The sequence below is a fragment of the Lithobates pipiens genome, unplaced genomic scaffold, assembly GCF_037356315.1.
Source record: "Lithobates pipiens isolate NorthernLeopardFrog02 unplaced genomic scaffold, aLitPip1_a1.2 Scaffold_25, whole genome shotgun sequence".
NCBI lineage: Eukaryota > Metazoa > Chordata > Amphibia > Anura > Ranidae > Lithobates > Lithobates pipiens.
The window spans coordinates 173933321-173956774 of NW_027507787.1; the positions used below are offsets into that span (position 1 = coordinate 173933321).

The window sequence follows — 23454 nt, forward strand, 5'->3', positions numbered from 1 at the left end:
AAGTTTGCAATCTTCCCACTGACCACCACCAATATTAGTGGAGTGTTTTTCCATTGACCCCAATGAAATGGTGCATTTTTGTTCTACTGACCTCCAATGTAAAGGTCACTCTTCCTCTAATGAACATAGATGTAAGGGGGGGGCACCTGTCTCACTAACTCTTAATTGAAAGCGTTTGTTACCCTAAAAAAAATTATTGTATCCTGTTCCTTTAAAGCATGTTATACAGCACAGTGGTTGTGCTGTGTCATTTGGCACCTTGTATCACCTGAAATACCTGGCTGATCCTGCCTGGTTCAGCCCTCCCCCCTGTAAAATGACCACGGTTTATCATGGCCGCTGAGCCCTGACCACAAGGTCAGTTTACGTGCCTCCTTCATCCGCTCTGTCCTCCTCTCCCCCGTCCCTTCCCTGCCTGTCAGCAAGTAACCGTGTCCGCCCCTCCTCTCCTGTGGCTAAAATAACATTTACATTTTTATATAATACTCTGTTTCCTAATCCTGTGTGCCCCTGTATGCGTGCTTTTTCTATAAAAAAATGCTGTCTATACCTTATGTCAGAATGGCGCTTGGCGCTCACATGACTGGCCGCCACTTGACCGACATCAGCGAGGGATTCTCAGCCCCTCCTGCTGCATCTGTCAGATGGAGAGAGGCGGAAGGTCACGTGAGCACCGAGCGTCGCTCTGACATAAGGTACAGATGGAATTATTTATATAAAACGCAAAGAAAATGCATTTACCACCTGCCTAGCCTCAAGACCTTCCAAAAATTTGCGGGCGCAACGTCAGAAGTTAGAGTTGTCTGCTGATATTACAAAGCGTGTGTGACTCACAGAACGTATGTTCTTGTGGGGCCAAACTATCTGGTAAGCCTACATCAGTAGAGGTGGTGGTATTGTCACGTTGGTGGTTGCACATTGCATCCTTGGATCTGGTGGTCTATTCATCATCCAGCATTTGATTCAACACCTGGGACTTTTCTTGCACAAAAAAAAGGACTTTTTCTTTACATTCTTATTTTTTATCTATTTTTTGTTTTTAGTTTGATGTCAATATGTTTGGGCAAATATAAGTGCAGTATATGCGGGTTTAATGTTTCATTATATTAGCCACACTATCACTAATTGTGCACGATATATATTTGATAATATAGATTAACTAGTATATATTTATTTATATTTTTTTACACGTGTTGCTTTTTTGACACTAATTTAGTTAGGTCACCAATTTGATTGTTCTAGCGCTATGTAGCTCTTTATATAAAACGCACACATACAGGGGCACACAGGATTAAGAAACAGGGAAGATTATGAAAAAGTATATAATGGCGTAACTACTTTGAGGATGCTCTTCTGCCACTGGCCACCAATGTAAGAGGCCACGTCTACCACTGACCACCAATGTAAGAGGCCACGTCTACCACTGACCACCAATGTAAGAGGCCACGTCTACCACTGACCACCAGTGTAAGAGGACACTTCTACCACTGGCCACTAATGTAAGGGAACCCTTTACTGAACACCAATGTAAGGAGATATTTCTACAGTGATCGGGTAAGTAAGGGTCTATACTGTATGTGTTTCTTTTCTGGCCGATATTATTATAATTAAATTTTATTTGAAAATCGTGATCATAACTGAAAATCATGTTATCATATAGAGCAGGGGTGTTGAAAAAGAATTCCATTAGGTGTCAAACATTCTAGATATGCCAATTTTTTTATTATTATTAACATTAATACAATAACAACTTACTGTTCTTACAAATATATCATGAGCTTTGGATACATTTTTTTTGCAGGGGTTCATCAAGACCTTAAAATTATTTCAAAGGTTCCCCCTGGAATTTATTCCATTGCGACTACAAGCAAGATGTATTATTTTATCCCAATGGAATATATATAGGTAATTAAGGTGGAAATCCATTTAAGAGGAATGCAGAGGGAATTCCTCCTTCTGAATTACTTGTGTTGGTGTTCGTGTTGGGCAGCCAAACATCAAAGAAGAAAAGCCAGTCCAAAATTACAACAAGCATTACAGGGCACCTAGGAAGATAGCACAAAGTACTACATGTTCGTTGTACCAAGGGGAACAGCATTGTATAAACAATTGTTGTAATTCTTCTTTAATAAATCAAATAATGTGAACAAAAATGGACTCACCTTGTCAATTTCAACCACCTTGAAAAATAAGCATAGAGGTAAGGCGGTCATGGCGGAGAACCCCCAAATTATCACCAGTCCCATTACCACCACCTTCACATTACATGTAGTTGTCTGTGTCATCTTCATGATACAGATCATCCTCTCCAGGCTGACAGCAGACAATGAGATCAGTATGACACAGCCACTGAGGCAGATGACATAAAACAGCAGGTGACATACAAAGTCCCCTAGGATCCAATTCTCTGTCCAGCGGACAACCAAGATGAAGGGAATCATGGTGACGAAGAGCAAATCGGAGCAGAAAAGGTTCAACACAAAACAATTGGAAGTGACCAGTCTCTTCTTTCGAAGCAGCAACACTATGGCACAGACATTTGTTAGCCAGGAGAATACAAAGACCAAACACAAGAAAATGGTCTCCACCACTTTCACCTCCAAAGTTTTGTTAAATTCAGAGTAGAAAGTGAATTGGGTATTGTTACCATAGTGTATATCCTGGTATGCAATAATCAGATGCCCCATTGTCTTCTAGATTTCTTGAAAATTCCGTTGATCAGTAACCTAACATGTTAAAACCAGGGATGTCCAAATGGCAGAACAAATCAAGGGAATGCCTCTTAGTTCAAACATCCAAACCCACAAAGATCCACCAAGAAGTCCTCGATAACTGCAGCTAGGATCTGCATGGTGTGATTCAGCCAGCAGCAGAGAAAGCCATCTACTTACTGATTTGAAACAAGGAAGTCACACAACATTCTTGTAAATATACACCCGTCTAAAACAAAGATGAAGGTGTTGTGTTTTTATGATCCATCCACTTCCACTACTAAATATTAGAAATGTTTGCTGGCCTTATAAAATTGGAAATGTTTGCGTAGTGCAAATAAATTTATTTAAACTGCCTTCTGTTTCTGTAATAAGACTACTTTTAAGATGAAGTGATACTGCATTTCCTGTACTGTTATTTTGTTAGTTCCTGATAAATGCTAAGGGTAATGAGATCATATCTTTTTTATATGTGACAAAGTGTCACAATGTTCCATTTGTATATATATAAAAATCACCTGATTGAGATTTTGAGGTCAAAAACATTTTTGGACAGTTCATTGACCACTTAAAGACTAAACAGTCCATGATTGTCTGGGACAGTATGACAGCATTCCCATAAAATGAGTATTTTGCCATAAAGAATAACCGTAAAAAATTATTTTTGTTTAATAGGTTCAACTCTGTATTCCGGAAGTGAGGGACAAATGTCTAACCTTTGTGTGCCATCTATGCCAATTGCTTTTCTTCATTAGGAACCTCTGGGGTCATTAAAGAAGTATTGTTGCAATGTAAAAAATCTTAAAGGATAAGTTCACCTTTGGAAGCATGTTCTATGTTTCACCCATTTTTTGGGTGGAACATGTAACATGTTCCCGATGCTGCAACCGCTTGCCGTTCCCTCCTCTCCTTGTGGCAGCAATACAGGGAGAAGGTCCCCGTACTAACTGTCGCTTTTTGAAAACAGCTCCGCCCACACGGCCACGTCATTCATTCACACAGCTCTGTGTGTGAACGAACTACAAGCCCCAATGTCTTTTGTGGCTGTCAGCTTGTAGTTCTCAATTAAATAACCAGGTAAAGGGGGGGTTTGGGACTAGATGAAGCACATGACATATTGTAGTGATACCTCTCCATCCCTATATCTGAAATTAGAAGAAAGGAATTTGGGACTTTAAATGAGGCACGTGCCACACAAATTGGTAAAATGATCAATACATGATGGAATATTTATTATTTCGTATATATACAGATATCATTGTCAGGTCACCTGAGACCAGGTGACAGATGCACTCCGTAAGAGTCGGAAGTGCACCACTAGGTAGTGGACCTTAGGACTGACTGCCGCGGATTGTACCCAAGGAGATTCAGGACACAGGTCTACAGGATCACTAACACAGATCCCAGTGGGAGCTAGAGCATAGATTCCCCAGGGCGCGGAGTCTAAGAGCCAGCGGGTGTTTGCCAGAGCCTCCATTGGTGAGGATGGACTTCGCTGCAGTCTGGCTCCAGGTCACGGCCCCTAGGGTCTCCCAGCTCACGCTCACAGTAGACTACAGGAGAAGGAAGCAGCAGGCTGGAACAACAAGGATAGTAAGGGGATACGGCAGAGGTCAGGGCAATTAGCAGACAGGAACAACAGAGTACACGCCAAAGGTTCAGGGTCACAGGCAGACAGGGATGGTCGGGAACATGCAAAAGGTCATGGTCACAAGCAGACAGGAATCATTGAGAACACGCCAAGGTCGGTAACAGAATCAAACGTAGAGCACACGGCAAGCAGGAAACAGGAAGCCAAACACACAATGATACACAATGGTTGATCAGCACCGCTGGCTTGCAGTGCACAGCTTAATATAGGGTTCCCTGATAGGGCCTGGGGTGGAGCCATGCTTAGAGGAGAGGTTATAAAAACCACCAGGTGGAAGTGGCTGGCCTCTTAGTCTGAACACATGAGGGGAGGTAAGCAAACAGAGGAAGATCACTGCATAACCATGACAGTACCCTCCCTCTTACGAGGCCTCCCCCTTCCCCGCCTGGGTCCAGGCTTAAAGGGAAACTCCAGATAGAACCTCCTCAACAGACGAGGAGCAAAGACCTCAGATGCAGTGACCCAAGACCTCTCCTTAGGGCCAAACCCTTTCCAATCTACGAGGTACTGAAGAATGCCTTTACGGAGCCGGGAATCCAAAACTTGACTAACCTCGTATTTTAGATTATCCTCAGAGACCGGAACTGAGGTAGGGAGAGGACAAGAGGACTTGAGGACTAAAGGCTTTTTAGGAATGGGTAAGGGCATGAGAAGATCAGGAGTCTGAGCAGGGTCCCCCAGACCCTTAAAGATGAGCTGGACATCCAGCACAGGACCCCCAGACTGGGCAGAGGTCAGTGGATCCCTGAGGTCAGGTTGGTTGACATGTCACAAGCGTCAAGCTGGATAGCTGAAACACAAACAGAATGCAGAGAGCCCTGAGAAAAAGATTGAAAACCCCACCTGGTCGAATGAGGCAGTCTATCCAAAGGATGGATTGAGCCTCTTAAACGGGTTTGAACGGACATAGTAGCAGTAGGGTGAGACCAGGTTACAGAAGGTCCTGAACAAGAAACAGGAAGCTCTTTGGGCATGGGCTGGACTGGCATAACTAGTGCAGAGGCCGACTGAATAGTATTGTCAGGTGTAGCGACAATCTCATTTGCATCACAGGGCATAGCGACTGTGGAACTTGCAGACAAGTTAGCCTGGCTGTGCGTCCAAGGGAGATTAGGGACAGGCAAAGGTAAATGGTTATGCAAACTGGAGTGAATGATCGACTCAGGTTCATAGGTGGGCCCCTCATCCAGAGTACCACATGACCTAGAGAGTGCACCAGTCCGACTATTGCAGGACATATCCCCGAGATCGCTGTATACAGCGGGAAGAGCAAAAGATACTGGGATGGTGGCAACAGGAAGTTTCTCTTTTAGGGTAGCCTTGAGTAGGCAGGAAGAGGAACAGGAGGAACCCCAAGCCAGGATCTGTCCAGCAGACCAGTCAACGTGTGGAGAATGGAGCCGTAACCAAGGAAGACCTAATATGATAGGAAATGAAGCCTTAGGTAAGACAAGGAAGGATATACACTCCTGGTGGAGTGTCCCTACTGACATCTTAACAGGAAGGGTCTGGAAGCGGATAGGGCCCCCTGGGAGAACAGTGCCATCAATCGCCAAGACCGCCAATGGCGTTGTAAGGGGCAAAAGGGTAAGTCTCATGGAGGATGCAGTTTCCAAATCCATGAAATTGGCAGCGGCTCCGGAATTCAGATGTGCTGAGACCGAACGAGAGGAAGCACCGACATGAAGCAACACAGAAAGGAGAAGACGAGAAGGTGAAGGTGATATTTCAGGGTCTAATACTCCACCTTCCAGATGTATTAGCCCTGAGCGTTTTTCTGGACAAAGAGAACAAGTGTCACGGAAATGACCTTTGGCCCCACAATAGAGGCATAGGCCCAGTGTTCTGCGCCTAGCGCGTTCTTCGGGAGATAGCTTCGTCTGGCCCAACTGCATAGGTTCCTCAGCAGGCAGGGGGTGCTCCTCGGATCGAAGAGAAGGGACTGGGAGCTCAGGCTGCCTAAAGAACGGGGAGTGCTGGCATCTTTTTTCCAGGGCCCTCTCCTGAAAGCGAATATCGATCTGGTTACACAAAGTGATGACACTGTCCAGATCAGCACGAAGGGATCTTCCTGCTAATTCATCCTTCACTCTATCAGAGAGGCCATGTAAAAAGGTTGCAACTAGGGCCTCATTATTCCAGCTCAATTCAACTGTGAGGATACGGAACTGAAGAGCATACTGTCCCACAAAAGCGTACTCTTGACGGAGACGTAAAAGAGCGCTAGCCGCTGAGGAGACACGACTCGGTTCCTCAAAGATATTCCGAAAAAGTTTCAAGAAATCAGGCTAGAAACCACTGGATCATTCAGTTCCCACAGAGGGGCAGCCCAAGCTAGCGCCTCGCCGGACAGGAGGGATATAATATATGCTACTTTCGCCTGATCGGACAGGAAGTTTTGGGGCTGAAGTTCAAAAGGAATTGTGCACTGGCTAAGGAACCCCCTGCAAGCCTTGGAGTCCCCAGAGAAACCGGCCGGAGCTAATAGTTGTAATGAATGTGTGGCTGCGACTGATGCGATAGGTGCAGCAGCAGATAGCGGTTGAGGTTGTTGAACCGGGGGTCTTAATGAGGCCCGAAACTGTTCAAAACAGGATGCCAAATTCTGAAGGAATCGCATCACCTGGGTCTGATGCGATTCTTGGATCTCAAGTCTGCAAACTAAGCCCTGCAATGGATCATCTGCGGATAGCGGCACATCAGCTGGGTCCAGGGCTGATCAAACTGTCAGGTCACCTGAGACCAGGAGACAGATGCACTCCGTAAGAGTCGGAAGTGCACCACTAGGTAGTGAACCTTAGGACTGACTGCTGCGGATTGTACCCAAGGAGATTTAGGACACAGGTCTACAGGATCACTAACACAGATCCCAATGGGAGCTGGAGCATAGATTCCCCAGGGCGCGGAGTCTAAGAGCCAGTGGGTGTTCACCAGAGCCTCCAGTGGTGAGGATGGAGTTTGCTGCAGTCTGGCTCCAGGTTGCGGCCCCTAGGGTCTCCCAGCTCACACTCAGAGTAGACTACAGGAGAAGGAAGCAGCAGGCTGGAATGACAAGGATAGTAAGGGGATACGGCAGAGGTCAGGGCAATTAGCAGACAGGAACAACAGAGTACACGCCAAAGGTTCAGGGTCACAGGCAGACAGGAATGGTCAGGAACATGCAAAAGGTCACGGTCACAAGCAGACAGGAATCATTGAGAACACACCAAGGTCTGTAACAGAGTCAAACGTAGAGCACATGGCAACCAGGAAACAGGAAGCCAAACACACAATGGTTGATCAGCACCGCTGGCTTGTAGTGCACAGGTTAATATAGGGTTCCCTGATAGGGCCTGGGGTGGAGCCACGCTTAGAGGAGAGGTTATAAAAACCACCAGGTGGAAGAGGCTGGCCTCTTAGTCTGAACACATGAGGGGAGGTAAGCAGAGGAAGATCACTGCATAACCATGACAATCATATGGCACATTGCAATTCATATTATATATATATATATATATATATATATATATACACATACACACAGATATTAGTTAATTCATATATATATATATACTGATAAAATATAGCATATTGCAATTCATATATACACAGATATCATCGTAGCACATTGAGGTATATAGTATTGTGAGCTGATTTGTAATCCATGTCCAAAAATCATTCATAACTGCAGCAATTACAAAATAAGATCTAAAATAAAAATGCATGGTTAGGATATAACTGCATCCAAAAAAGCTAAACACGTTTCGTGGAATTCGCTCCACTTCCTCAGTGTCATGGTTATGCAATAGAGTTTGTCTGCTTACCCGTCTCCATGTTATAATCTCTAGAGACCAGCCGACTCTCACCTGACTGCTTTTGTAATCCCTCCTCTGGCATGGCTCCACCCTAGCTCCTATCAGAGAACTCTATATTAACCTGTGCACTGCAGGCCAACCCTGCTGATCAACCCTTGTGTGTTTGGCTTCCTGTTACCTGCCGTGTGCTCTTCTGTTGTTCTGTTACCGACTTTGGTGTGCCCCTGACTATCCCCGTTTGCCTGTGATCCTGACCTTTTGGCGTGTCCCTGACTATCCCTGTCTGCTTGTGGCCCCGACCTTGGCTTTATCCCTCACTATCCCTATCCTCCTGTTGCCTACTGTGGGTGTGAGCTAAGGGACCCTGGGGGGCCCAAACCTAGAGCCAGTTGCAGCCCAGTCCATCCTCACCACTAGAGGCTCTGGTGAACACCTGCTGGCTCTTAGACTCCGTGCCCCAGGGAATCTTACTCTCCAACCCCGGTGGGATCCATCTTGGTGTTCCGGTGGCCCTGCCTTCCTTATCACCTTGACTCCTGTCTGCAGCAGTCAGCCGTAGGGTCCACAACCTTGCGGTGCACTCCTGATCCCTACGGTGTGCATCTGTCACCTGGCCTCTAGGTGACCTGACACTCAGGATCTGGTGCAAGATGCGTCTCTGCAAAAAATATATACAGTAGATACCAATATAATCTGATGGTTAGCCCAAACAAAGGGGAAGTGAAAAAGGGAAGAAGAAGAAACAAAGAAGAAGAAAAAATATGCTCATCCCTAAATTACTTACAAACCAGCTTCTAGTTCAGCATGCGATAGTGCAAACTGAGGGCTGCTGGGAGTGTCTGCCCCGGCATCTATGGCAATAATTACCAAATAAGATCTAAAATAAAAATGCTGGACACAGCTGATTACGTGGTAAAAAGCCACTGATTGTCTCTGGACACAGAAGCAGGTGTGCGCCTTGAAGCAGGTGTGCGACGGGCGCAATCACGAGAGGGCGTCACGGCCTCACAGAATTAGCTGTCAGTGCTGTAGCCATCATTTGGCTATAGCATGGTCAGCAAGTGGTTAAGCTGGCCATAGATTGATCAAAATTTGAGTGGTTCAGCAGGGACCAGCTGAATTTCGATCCATCTATGGCCGTTCCCACTACACAGAAGTAAGTCTAATGCTGTGTACACACGATCGGAATTCTCAACGGAAAAAGCTCTGATGGTTTTCCCGACGGACTTCCGATGGAATTTGGCTCAAGCCGTCTTGCCTACACACGGTCACATCAAATTACGATCGTTTATAACGCGGTGACATACAGCACATACAACATGACTAGAAAAAGGAAATTCAATAGCCAGTAGCCAATAGCTTCTGTCTCGTAGTTGAATCTGGGCATGCGTGATTTTTAGCATGTTGGAATTGCATACACACGATCGTAATTACCGATAGAAAGTTTTTCCGTTGGGAAAATTGAGAACATGCTATCAATTTTTGGCTGGCGGAAATTCGGACAGCTAAATTCCGATGGAGCATACGCACGGTCGCATTTTCAGATGAAAAGCTCTCATCGGTCTTTTTCTGGCCGGAATTCCGATCGTGTGTACGCGGCATAACTATGGACTTGAGTGTTGGAATATTTCCATCAGTGCTGATCAGTGTATTCTGACAGCGGAGGAGTCAGAACCATGCTACTCAGAAACCACAAGACTGATCAGAATGGGAACTACATGTATTTGGTCCCCTGAGGGATTCAAAAACTTTTTTTTAAATGTTGGTGATACTTCCTCCTTAGCCCCTGTACACACGGTCGGAGATTTCGACAACCAAATCCATCGGATTTTGTCCGTCGGATCTTGTCTGAAACTGTTGCATACACACGGTCGGACTAAGTTGTCGAAAAATCCGATCATTCAGAACGTGATGACGTAATTTCGTTACAATGGGACTACGTTCAGGCTAGTAGCCAATAGCTTTGATGTAGGAATTTGATCTGAGCATGCGTGGCACTTGGTCCGATCAAAATTCTCTACACATGATCGGAGTATGTCCGATCGAACCAGTTGGTCGGGAAATATTTCCAACATGTTAGAAAATTAGGTCCGACGGATATTCCGACGGAATCAGTCCGATGCATACCACACACAGTCGGATTATCTGACGACACGTTCCGACGGATTCTCCGACCATGTGTACAAGGGCTTACAAGTGTTTTTAAAAGGCAAAAAACATTTTTTTTAGTTTGTACAAAGTGGTCAGATCCTTTTTCAGGTTCTGTATCATTGTCTGTGTCTCTTCTAGGGAGATCCATTCTATTTATTTGTCACTAGGGCTGAAATTGAGGAAAAGCCTTTGAGTTGTCACCAGAACAGGATTGCAGGTAAAATCTTCCAATGGGTACACAATGACAACTGTCTAAGGTCTCGTTCACACGGGTAGCCAGGGGACAGTAAAAGCAAGTGGTTAAATTGTGGATTTACCGCCCCCTGATAGCCCCCCTAAACAAGGACATACAGCCGTTCAGGGCTGTGTGCATGCTGCATCTGTGGTGCTTTGTGGCAAAAATGTAATATGTTAATTTAAGGTATTAGCTTGAGTTTTGAGAACAAACGCACCACATTCCATTAATAAATCCTAATTTTAAGAAGGTGTGAGTGGGGATTTTTCAGGTGCAAAAGAACCATACACACATACCAAAATGATCTTATATATAAAACATATACATTTTATTTTTAGCAACATTAAAAGAATATACTATTTTAAAACCAACAACATAATTTTCACGTGGTCAGGATGTAAGTACAGTGGTTTCCGTTCTACATTTTTCACCATAAAAGCCATTGTTCTGGTGAAACATGTCTAGTCGAAACCACTGTACTTACATCATGACCACGTAAAATTAATTAATGAATTTAATTTTGATAAAAATAAAATTTATATATTTTTTAATTAATACATTTCATTTAATAATGTATATTTATTTTTTTATTTAAGATCATTTTGGTCTGTGTATCTGGTTCTTTTGCACCTGAAAAATCCCCTCTCACACCTTAGCCCTTGTACACACGGTCGGACATTCCGACGGAAAATGTCAGATCGGACCCTATTGTCGCATAATCCGACCGTGTGTGGGCTTCATCTGACTTTTTCCGCCAGAATGTCTGCCCAACAAAGTTTGATAGCTGGATATAAAATTTTTCCAACAACATGATCCGATCGGACTTTGTTCGATCATTTGTAGAGAATTCCGATTGGACAAAGTGCCACGCATGCTCAGATCAAATTCCTAGACCAAAGCTATTGGCTACTAGCCTGAACGTAGTCCCGTCGTAACTAAATAACGTCATCACGTTACGAACGATCGGATTTTCCGACAACTTTGTCTGACCGTGTGTATGCAACACCAGTTTCGGACAAAATCCAACAGATTTTGTTCTCGGAATGTCCAACTGTGTGTACAAGGGCTTAAAATTTTAAATATTATGTTACATTTTCAGGCAGATACTGCTGCCAAATACAACCCATTCAGATGAATGCAACTGTGTGCAATGCACGTGGTTGTGGCATGGTGGGTTGCCATTTTCAGAGTTAGAACAGGCGATATGTTGCCTCCTCACTGCAAGGGCTGCCGCAAATATGAGCAAGCCCAAAGAGGGGATTTTTCTCACGTTGCAGAGATGAATTACTCTTAACTCCCATTCACACCTGTGTGACTTGTTATGCAATTTGACATTTTAAAATTGCATGAAAATTTGCACCCTATTTGTGCCTATGAAACCGTTCAAATCGGTGCGACTCCAACTTGCACAGATTTGAAAAAGGTTCCTGCACTATTTCTGGCAATTTCATGTGCGACTTGCATAGACATCTGTGTAAGTTGCACAGATGTTGGCATGCCACACATGAAGTGCGATTTCAAAGCCGCATTCAGTGTGTGCGGGGACTTAATTCCTGTTAGTGTCTACAAGAAATTAAGTGAAGGGAAAACTTTTGAAAGGAACACTAATGGAAATAAACAAACTTGGGAGATTCACCTATTCCCTTCTCTATTCAAAAGGTAAAAACAGTTTTGGCTTTAGATTTCCCTTAATAATGTATTCACACAATAAATTACACGTATCACATATTAAAAATCACGCAAACATGACTGCTGGGAGTACCTATTTAGTCTTTTCTGAGAATTGTTTTTGAAGTCGTTTTTTTCCACAACGTGTAGTCTATTTTCAGTTGAAATTTCTTCTTTAAATAATTTGCTGTATATGAGTCAAGTTTCATCTTTCATACATATCTGACAACATCTATACCAGAAAAACAAATTTACCAGAGAAAAAAATGAATATTTTGAAAGTTCTATTTCCACTTCAAGAACTATCAGTAACTTGTTTAAGGTTACTTTTACACTGCCCCACTGAAAAAATGCAGCAAAAATGCATATGCATTCCAGTGTGGTTTCTGGGTGCCCATTACCAAGCATGTACTGAACATAAAATCCTGTGCCTTGCTAAGCGTGCTGCATTCATGTACCCATGCATGCGCAGATTTTCCAGGCCCCAAAGGATGGGCAGAGCACTTTGGCACATCTGTGCATACTATAATGTATATGTAATAAATATACAGAAATTGCAGTTCTACCCTTTTAAATGTATAAACACATACATAGTGCTAATATAAACATTTTACAAATAAACACACAAACTCATAAAAATTGTGAAATGTGCAAACCTTTTATAAATATTTCACAAATATTTAAAAAATAATTCTGCAAAACTCATAAGTATTTCCTGAATAAAAATGAATAAATAATGAAGTGTACAAAAACTGTACAAGCAGAAGAACAATCTTTTTCCAAATTCCAGGGAAAATCTCCTTGTATGATAAAAACTCCATCGCTGTGCTCCATGTGGACTCTTTCCAGAAAGGCAGACCCAGACTGGATTAAAGCAGAAAGTGAAAGTTTCACATATGCCCTCCCCAACATTTTTAGTGTTTTAATATATTTTTTTCTGGGAGCAGGTACCTTTTTCTGACTGGTACCCGCTCCCACAATTCTCACATAGGTGAAAATGATGTCAGCTGGCCTGCAGCCTCCTCAAACCCGTCTCAGGAGGCTGCGGGTCCAGTCTGGAAGCACAGTGTAAATTCACGCATGCACAGTGGGGAGCCGACACTGAAACTGCAAGAAGTAACAGCTGGCTTACACATCCAAATGGAGGTGCCAGGGATACAAAACCCAGGGAAGGAACAGCTCCAGCGAAGATAGCACTGGACTCCTGAGCTGGGAAGTGGCAGTTATAGTATTTGTAGCTGCTGGCTTTCAACATTTTAAAACAGGACCAAAGGTATATTTACTGAACCCCCAAAGCTAACCCTTAAACAAAAGAGTATGTCCAAGCATTCCCCATATTTACGGCTCAAAGCTCCTTTTTCCCCCCACTAGACCATGTCCCAGCATGATTTTTTTTCTTTTACCCAAAATAGCTTTGATTACTTTCTTCAAAATTCTTGGAGGAACAGCTGCTGGGAAGTCAGTTCCTACTGGTATAAGCATGTCCCCAGAACTACATCTTCAAAGAGCTTCCTCCCTACACACCATGTTGCAGGGAAGAGGTTTCTGAGAGTTAAGGCAACAGTTTTGTTTAGCTGAGGAAGAAATCAACGTACGCATTTGGAGCAATGTATGCATATGGAGAACAGAGCCGGTGTTGTTGAATACTGTCCCCCGTCGGATAGTGCCCGCCCTGTACTGCGCTTGCACAGTACAGAGGACAAGGAGACTCCGAAAGTCTCCGCAGATGAACGATGCCTGCGCACTAAGTCCAGGTTCAAGCCCCACCATCCAAGTGGATATAGAGTTAGAATAAAAAATTGGCAAGCGAAGCGAGGCTGTGCCCGAAGTGTGGCGAGTGGCCCTGTTACTAGGTGCTGTTTTACATCATCTACCGTATGTCCACATGCATGGTGGGGCTTGAACCTGGACTCAGGGCAGAAGGTACTATCAAGTGCGCAGGCGCGGTTCAGCTTTGGAGCCTTTTGGCGTCTCCTTGTCCTCCGTACTGCGGAAGCGCTGCGCCTGCGCAGTACGGGGTAGACACTATCCGATGGGGGGACAGTTCTTGGCAGAACACCGGCTGCATGTAAAGGAAAGACACACAGTCAACAAGGTGTGGGAGAGAGCTTCTGTCCTGATTCCAGCAAAGCTGTTACGTTCCTGTGTCCTGGAGCCTTCCACCTGTTGGAGATTTCTGGGACTTGCAGTCCTCCTGAAGACACCAGCAATGGGCTCTTTCCTCAGCGGGTATGCCAGGGGTAGACACAAGCCTGTAGATAGGGATGGTCAGAAAAGACTGCACTTAATGCTGAACTGTTATCTTGTGTTTCTCATTATGCTGATCTATTCCAATAAAGCTTTTGAAACATTTTAATGCCTGGTTTGAAGTTCCTTAACCATTTTCTTACTGAGCACATAAATCCCCCTCCTGCCCAGACCAATTTTCATCTTTTGGCGCTGTTACGCTTTGAACGTCATACAACACTGTACCCAAATTACATTTTTATTAATTTTTCCCCACAAATAGAGCTTTCTTTTGGTGGTATGTGATCACCTCTGAGTTTTTTAATTTTTGTTAAAAAAAATGTAAAAAGACCAACATTTAAAAAAATAAAAATAAATAAAAATACAAAATCTTATTATATCTTGTTAATACATTTTTCAAACAAGTAATTTTCTCCTTCATTGATGTATACTGATGAGGCTGCATTGATAAGGCGGCACTGATGGCCATTGATAGGTGCCACTGAAGGGCACTAATAGCTGTCAGTGATCGGCACTGGTAGGTTACACTGATAGGCAGCACTGCAGGGGGTGGTGATGTTTGGCACCACTGGTGGGCATTGATAGATGGCACTGATTCGTGGCACTGTGGACACTGGCAGGCACAGATGAGGTGGCTTCACCTCTTCCTCTTCAGGACCGATGTCCCTTGCACAGAAGCCGGTGATCGGCTTTCTTTTCTCCTAATGCTGTCAGCGTGAGGAGGAAAAAAAATGATTACCAATCTTCTGTTTATATCACGTGATCATCTGTCATTGGCTGACAGCTGATCACGCAGTAAGGCACCGGGATCAACCCCTTAATCTGATCTGTGATTACCCAAGTGTTATTCGGCTTGGTGATCACAGCACGAGCGGGGAGCATGCAAAGGGGAGGACGTCTAGTGATGTCGGTAGGTCCACACTGTAGCAGTCATTCGTCTATAGCAGGGATCTGAAGGGGTTAAAGGAGTGCATGGTGGTAATGGCATATAGAACAGGGCCTGTAATGCACACACACAGGGGATGAGGAGGTCACTTGCCATTGCTAGGGTCAAGTAGTACAAGGGAAGGAGGTTATGAAAGCCAGACAGCGCTACTGGCATCGTGAAGGAAGTGGTTATGCCTTAGCAACCAGGACCGGCCCCACGTGGCAGAGACCCAGCCACATAGTACAGAAGGGCTAATTATGTGCATGCTTGGGGTTCTCGCTGGTTCCTGTCGGGACCTGCTATGTCACCGGGAGATGGGTGCTGGAGTCTAGCTGGACTGGAAAGGGACACTGCAATGTTTTGTCTCCTTCAAAATGTGCTCTGCACTGAAATGACTATTCGAGAATGTTTAACATTGGATGTGGTGTTCTGCTCTGCCGATTCTGAAACTGTCCTGCAATGTCAAATATGATATGTCACGGCAAGTAATGTGAACATGAGAAGTTGTAAATACATTTATGTGTGGACATTTCTTTTATTCTGAATATAAAGGCCTCTGGCTAGGAGCTTGACACAATATGATGGAGAGTTTCTCTCAACTACAGGTGGTTGACTGTCCTATCTGAGAAGGATGGGGACGTGTACATTTTGTGCCATATACCACAGCACACCTTCAGAGGTCTAAAGGTGTTCATGGCTTGACGAGTGGGGGTTGTTTTGGTGGCAAAAGGGGATCTGCTCAATATTAGGTGGGTGGTCACAAAGTTATGGCTGATTGGTGTATATGCTCAGCCTTTAATCAGCATTAAACAGGCTTTTCAGTTTGTGTTGCACAGATGCAGTGAAGATCCGCTTTAATCACAACTCAACTGTCTTACTGGCTTTAAAATCTGTAATTCTGTTCAGCCAGATTTTAATTTTGGGTACCCATGCCATACAGCCAGAAGTATGTACAGAAGTATTCACAGCCTTTGCTCAATACTTTGTTAAAGCACCTTTTATAGCCTCAAGTATTTTTGCATTTGACGCTACAAGCTTGGCACATCTATTTTTGGGCGGTTTCTCCCATTCTTTGCAGGACCTCTCAAGCTCCATCAGGTTGGATGGGGAGCGTCGGTGCACAGCCATTTTCTGATCTCTCCAGAAATGTTCAATCAGGTTCAAATCTGGTTCACTCAAGAACATTCACAGAGATGTCCCGTAGCCACTCCTTTGTTATCTTGGCTGTGTGTTTAGGGTCGTTGTCCTGTTGGAAGATGAACCTTCCCCCCCCAGTCTGAGGTCCAGAGCACTCTGGAGCAGGTTTTCCTCAATGAGGTCTCTGTACATTGCTGCATTAATCTTTCCCTCCACCCTGACTAGTCTCCCAGTTCCTGCCACTGAAAAATATCCCTACAGCATGATGCAGCCTCCGCCACCACCAAGCTTTACTATAGGGATGGTAGTGACCAGCTGATAATCGGAGCCTGGTTTCCTCCAGACATTCAGGCCAAAGAACTCAATCTTTGTTTCATCAGGCCAGAGAATTTTGTTTCTCATAGTCTAAGAGTCCTTCAGGTGCATTTCGGCAAACTGCAGGCAGGCTGTCATGTGCCTTTTACTGAGGAGTAGCTTCCGTCTGGCCACTTTACCATACAGGCCTGATTGGTGGAGTGCTGCAGCGATGGTTATTTTTCTGGAAGGTTCTCCTCTCTCCACAGAGAAATGCTGGAGCTCTGTCAGTGACCATCAGGTTCTTGATCACCTCCCTGATGAAGTCCCTTCTCCCCCAATTGGTTAGTTTGGCCGGGCGGCCCGCTCTAGGAAGAGTCCTGGTGGTTCCAAACTTCTTCCATTTATGGATGATGGAGATCATTGGGACCTTCAATGCTACAGACATTTTTCTGTACTCTTCCCCAGATTTGTGCCTCACTGGCCTACAGACATTTCCTTGGACTTCATGGCTTGGTTTGTACTCTGGACATACCCTGGTAACTGTGGGACCTTATATAGACATCTGTGCACTTTTCCATCACGTCCAATCAACAGAATTTACCAGAGGTGGACTCCAATCAAGTTGTAAAAACAATCTCAAGGATGATCAGTGGAAACAGGATTTCCCCCGGAGCTCAACTCTGTCACGGTAAAGGCTGTATATCCTTTTGTACATGTGTTTTTTTTTTATTTTTAATAAATTTGCAAAGATATCAAACAAACTTCTTTCACATTGTCATTATATTATTTGTAGAATTTTGTGGAAAATAATGAATTTGATCAATTTTGGAATAAGGCTGTAACATAAAATGTGAAGCGCTGTGAATACTTTCCGGGTGCAATGTAAATAGGTGGTTGTTTTGAGAATTTCTGTGCCAAAATGTTTTACAAAGCAAAATCTATGGTATTATCAGGTATAAGCAAGTACTACTAGTTTTGGCATGTATTTGCAGGACACCAGAACATTGGTAGGGAAAAAACCTAGCACAAATCAAAATGATCCGGACTACTGTGTGCCATCCACCAGTCCATGTCTAGTTAAATTGTCCATTTTGAGGCTGAAACTAAATATCTGACTATTTAGGAGCTAAAAGACTTCTATGTCTTTCATGCTTTTCATTGAGACACAAAACACCACAACTTTTTAGATTTGGCCTAACACCCCAGGGACCCAATTTGTTCAGTTTTAGCTAACCCAAATCCTACATAGGCACATATAATGTGTTGATTTTGTAAAGTTTACATAATATGCTCCTTTAGTACAGTTCATGTTAAAGTAAAAAATAAACAAAAAGGGCCCGTGTTAAAGAATGTTACCTCAACAATTCATATTCCCGATCTGTGCCATGTACTTGTATGAACAAGTCTCCTGCTCTCTTTGTATGGCTTCTTTTGTGTGAAATCCCTGGTGTTCCCAACAGTCCCTCTGCTTTCCTATTAAAAACTGACCGCACCAAGCAGGAGAACACACAGTGGGCAGTTCTCTGGCTGTGCTGGTGTAAAGAGTGCAGTGCTAATAAATACCAAACTATATTGAATATCAATAAATAAATGAATAAAATTGATATACTTATTTAAATAATCTCACTAAAGTGACATAAAATAAATAAAAAAACCCTACAAGGTGACATGAAATAATCTTAAATAAATGAAAATAATATCCAAGTAGTAGTGAAAAATCCCTGAAAAATTAAAACTAAAGCAGACACCCACCAAAATTCAGAAGTAAAAAAAACTGGAGTTATTACTTACCGGTAACTCCTTTTCCGGTGGTCTTCCAGGACAGCCCTTGAGAGATGGTGCTCCTCCCATCGACACAGGAAACACATTGCCACAGTTCAAAAGGCGGTCCCTCAGGTCCCTGGTCAGTCATTCACCAAGAACCGAAGGATGGAACTGAAAAACATATAAACCATAACAGGTAAAAACATTAGTACATCACTATAATCAAATAAAGGGTGGGATCGTGCTGTCCTGGAAGACCACCGGAAAAGGAGTTACCGGTAAGTACTAACTCCAGTTTTCCCAAGTGTTCTTCCAGGACAGCCCTTGAGAGGATCCCCAAGTACTTACCAGATTAGGGGGGGGGGACCACGGCCTGGAGGACTTTCCTTCCAAAGGTCTGATCCTGACTAGACATTAGGTCCAGTCGGTAATGCCTTGTAAAGGTGGAAAAGCTTGATCATGTGGCTGCTTTACATACCTGCTCCGGGGTGGCACCAGCTCTTTCTGCCCAGGATGCAGACAACGCTCTTGTTGAGTGAGCTTTAACACCCTCAGGAGGATCTCTATTCAAGGCCTTATACCCCTCTGCTATAGCTAGCCTAATCCATCTAGCTATGGTTACCTTTGAAGCTTTTTGCCCCCTACGCTGCCCGGAAAAAAGGACAAAAAGGGAGTCAGAGATTCTGAAAGGATTTGTTACTTTAAGATATTCTAGAATACACCTCCTCACATCCAATAAATGAAAACGTTCTTCTTTCTCATTTGCTGCATTTTGACAAAATGAGGGGAGGACAATATCTTGGGACCTATGGAAGCTAGAAGCTACCTTTGGTAAGAACCCAGGGTCTGTCTTTAGTAGAAATGGTTCCCTGATGGAAAGGGCTTGGATTTCACTGACCCTACGGGCTGAAGTGATTGCCACCAGGAGTACTGTCTTAAATGTAATAAGCCTTAGGGAGGCCTCTGAGATAGGCTCAAAGGGTGACCCCAAGAAAGCTTTTAGTACAACTGCTAAATCCCAGGATGGGACTTTGCTGACTCTGACCGGCTTACATCTAGCGATTGCCTTACATCTAGCGATTGCCTTCTAGCGACAAAAGGATTTTCCTGTAAGCGTTCATCTAGGTACACACTTAAGGCAGCTATCTGTACCTTAATAGTACTTAGGGTTAATCCTTTGTTTACACCTTCCTGTAAAAACTGTAGAATATTAGCCGTATTTATGTCACGGCTATTCAGCTAGCTATTAAATTTTTTCCAGACTTTTTTGTAAATAGCCCTCGTGACTGGTTTGCGACTCTGTAGTAAGGTCGCAATTACCTCATCTGTCAGGCCCTTACTCCTTAAGATTTCCTCCTCAGTAACCACGCTGAAAGCTTCAGTGTGGCCACCTGTGGATGATAAAGAGGTCCCTGCGACAGGAGGTCCTGTCTGCAGGGAAGCCTTAGAGGCGGACAGTCTGTTAATTGTAGCAACGTTGTGAACCATGGTCTCCTGGGCCAGAATGGTGCTACTAGAATCAAACAGGTTTTTTCCGTGAGGAATCTTGCTAGGACCCTCGGAATGAGATGAAGAGGGGGGAAATGCATAGGCCAGACTGAAAGTCCATGGAGTTTGCAAGGCATCTACAGCCAGGGGCTGATCTCCTGGGTTTAGCGAGCAAAAATTGGGAACCTTTGCATTCTCTTTGCTCGCAAAAAGGTCTACTTCTGGTTTTCCCCAGTGAGTTGTTATGAGATTGAATGCCTTCTGGGTGTAAGGACCACTCTTGGTTCGAAACTTCCAATTGGAAGAGAAACATTTCTCTTCCGGGGTCCACTTGTCCTGGACCCAGCTTGAGCCGAGGTGGGCTCCCCAGCCCCAGCTGCTCGCATCCGTTGTCAGTGTTGAAGTGACAGGAAGGACCCAATGAACCCCTTTGTTTAGGTTCTCCCTGTCCTTCCACCACCAGAGGGAGCGTTTTATCTTTGAGGGGATCGATACCTCCTCCTCCAGATCTCTGCCCTTTAATTGTTCCAACAGAAATCCCTGAAGGTCTCTTTGGTGGAACCTGGCCCATTGTACGGCTGGAATGGCTGCCGTCATAAGACCTAAGACCGACATTACTTCCCTCACTGTACATTTGGGGCTGCATTGAAGAAAAGATGTTCTCTGCCACAGATTCAAAATCTTTTCTTCCGGCAGTATAATTTTCTGATCTACAGACTTGATCCAGTAACCCAAATACAGGATCTCCTGTGTTGGGGTTGTCTTGGATTTCTCCTGACTGACAATCCACCCTAATCGACTCAGGCTGAGTTGAGTCAACTCCAGATCCTGAGAAAGACGACTCTCCGAGTGTGCTGTTAGGAGCAGGTCGTCTAGATAGGGAATAATTGAGACTGATTGAAGCCTTAGTGGAACTAAAGCCTCTCCGAGAACCTTGGAAAAGATTCTCGGGGAGGATGACAGACCGAAGGGGAGCGCTCTGCACTGAAAGTGGTAAACTTTTGTGTCTATCTGCACTGCCATCCGAAGGAATTTCTGGCATTCCTCCCTTATTGGAATATGCAGATAAGCATCCCTTAGATCCAGGGTGGCCATAAATATCTCTTTCTGGAGAAGGTTCTTTATGGAATAAATGGACTCCATCCGAAATCTCTTGTAACGGATGGAGTGATTCAGTGGTCGGAGGTTCATAATTAGTCTGAACTTCCCTGACGGCTTTTTTACCACGAAAATGTGCGAGTAAAAACCGTCTCCTTGTTCCTGAATAGGGACTGGTGTCAATACCTCTTGATCCACCATTTCCCCTATCAGTAAAGGTAAGGCCCTGGCCTTTTCTGAGTGACTTGGGAGCTTTGTCACCAAAAACTTTGAGGGAGGGCTGCTGTGGAATTCCAGCGCATGACCCCTTTTTATTATATTTAAGACAAACTCGTTCGAGGTTGTCTCTTCCCATTGTGGAAGAAACTTGCTTAATCTTCCTCCCACAGGAACCCTGACGTCACTGGGGTTTGGGATCCTGATTGGGGCGGCTAAACAGTATGCCCCCTTTCCCTTTCTGTCCCGACCAATGTTTTTTGGGGGTTGAACTCTTCTCTGATTTAGAGGGTTCCTTAAAGGGCCGAAAAATTTTTCTTTGGAAATTTTTCTTTTTTGCGGGAAAGGTTTTCTTTTTATCCGCCGTCCTTTCTAAGGCGGAATCTAATTCAGGCCCGAAGACTAAGTCTCCTGTAAAAGGGACGCTGCACAGGCGGGTTTTAGACGCCGTGTCTCCCCCCCACGTTTTCATCCATACTGACCTCCTTGCTGCCACTGAAAGTGCTGCTGACTTAGCCGTAAATTTTACAGAGTCCGTGGAGGCGTCAGAGATGAAACTGGTGGCCTTAAAAAGCATAGGGAAGGATTTCAGAAGCTCCCCCCTAGGAGTGCCTGCTTTTAAATGTTCCTGTAGTTGTGACAACCAGAACTCCAGGTTTCTAGCTACACAAGAAGTGGCTAGAGCTGGTTTTAAGCCTGCCATAGAGGCATCCCAGGCCCTCTTTAAGACAATGTCTGTTCTCCTGTCCATGGGATCTTTCAGGTGCCCCATATCCTCAAAGGCCAGATCAGCCTGCTTTGAGACTTTGGACAGAGGGGCGTCTAGTTTAGGATTTTTATTCCAGACCGCCTCTGGGCTCTCATCAAAAGGGAACCTTCTCTTAAGGGATTTAGGAAAGAAAACCTTTTTATCTGGTTCAGACCACTCCTTAAGGACAAGGTCAGAAAGCACCTTATGTATAGGGAAAACCCTTGCTTTCTTTTTCCCCAGAGCCTCATACATTTGATCATGTCTGGATAACTGAGTTTCTTCCTCCTCAATTTCCAGTGTATCATAGATAGCACCCATTAGCTCATCAACTTCCTCAAGAGACAATCTATACTTTGAGGCTTTAGATGTTGTTTGCTCCTCTTCCTGATCAGAGTCTGTGTCAGAGGAATCGGGGCTAATCAACGTGGGGCTAGGCTCCCTGACCATACGGGGCTCCCCTGAGCTGGGTGTTGTAAGGCATGGTGAGGAGGAGATTGCAGTTGTTTTACTCGTGGAGGCAGCTGACCCTACGTCAGTGATTAACTCCCGGAGGGATTTAAAGGTCGACGCCATTTCCTCTTTAACCACTTTCAGACCGGACCATTTTGCTGGTCAATGACCAGAGGTCTTTTTACAATTTGGCACTGCGCTGCTTTAACTGGTAATTGCGCGGTCATGCAATGTTGTACCCAATCAAAATTTGCGTCCTTTTCTTCCCACAAATAGAGCTTTCTTTTGATGGTATTTGATTGCCTCTGCGATTTTTATTTTTTGCGATATAAACGTAAAAAGACCGCAAATTTTGAAAAAAAATTATATTTTCTACTTTTTGTTATTAGAAAAATCCAATAAACTCAATTTTAGTCATACATTTAGGCCAAAATGTATTCAGCCACATGTCTTTGGTAAAAAAAAAAAAAAGTCAATAACTGTATATTTATTGGTTTGCGCAAAAGTTGTCACATCTACAAACTAAGGTACGTTTTCTGGAATTTACACAGCTTTTAGTTTACGACTGCCTATCTCATTTCTTGAGGTGCTAAAATGGCAGGGCAGTAAAAACCCCCCCAAATGACCCCATTTTGGAAAGTAGACCCCCTAAGGAAATTGATAAGTGGCATGTTGAGCCCATTGAATATTTTATTTTTTTGCCTCAAGCGATTGAATAATGACAAAAAAAAATTTTTTTTTTTTTTTTTTTTTTACACAAAGTTGTCACTAAATGATATATTGCTCACACATGCTATGGGCATATGTGAAATGACACCCCAAAATAAATTCTGCTGCTTCTCCTGAGTACGGGGATACCACATATGTG

General features: G+C 44.0%; 1 protein-coding gene across 1 annotated transcript in view; it reads right to left on the reverse strand.

Annotated features, from left to right (window-relative positions):
• Positions 1-3058, reverse strand: part of FFAR4 (free fatty acid receptor 4) — a 45552-nt gene extending 42494 nt beyond the window's left edge. Inside the window, exon 1 of the mRNA XM_077455194.1 lies at positions 2163-3058. Coding sequence (XP_077311320.1) covers positions 2163-2687 — 525 coding nt within the window. The 5' untranslated portion in view covers positions 2688-3058. The remainder of the gene's footprint in view (positions 1-2162) is intronic.
• Between the last annotated feature and the right edge of the window lie 20396 nt (positions 3059-23454).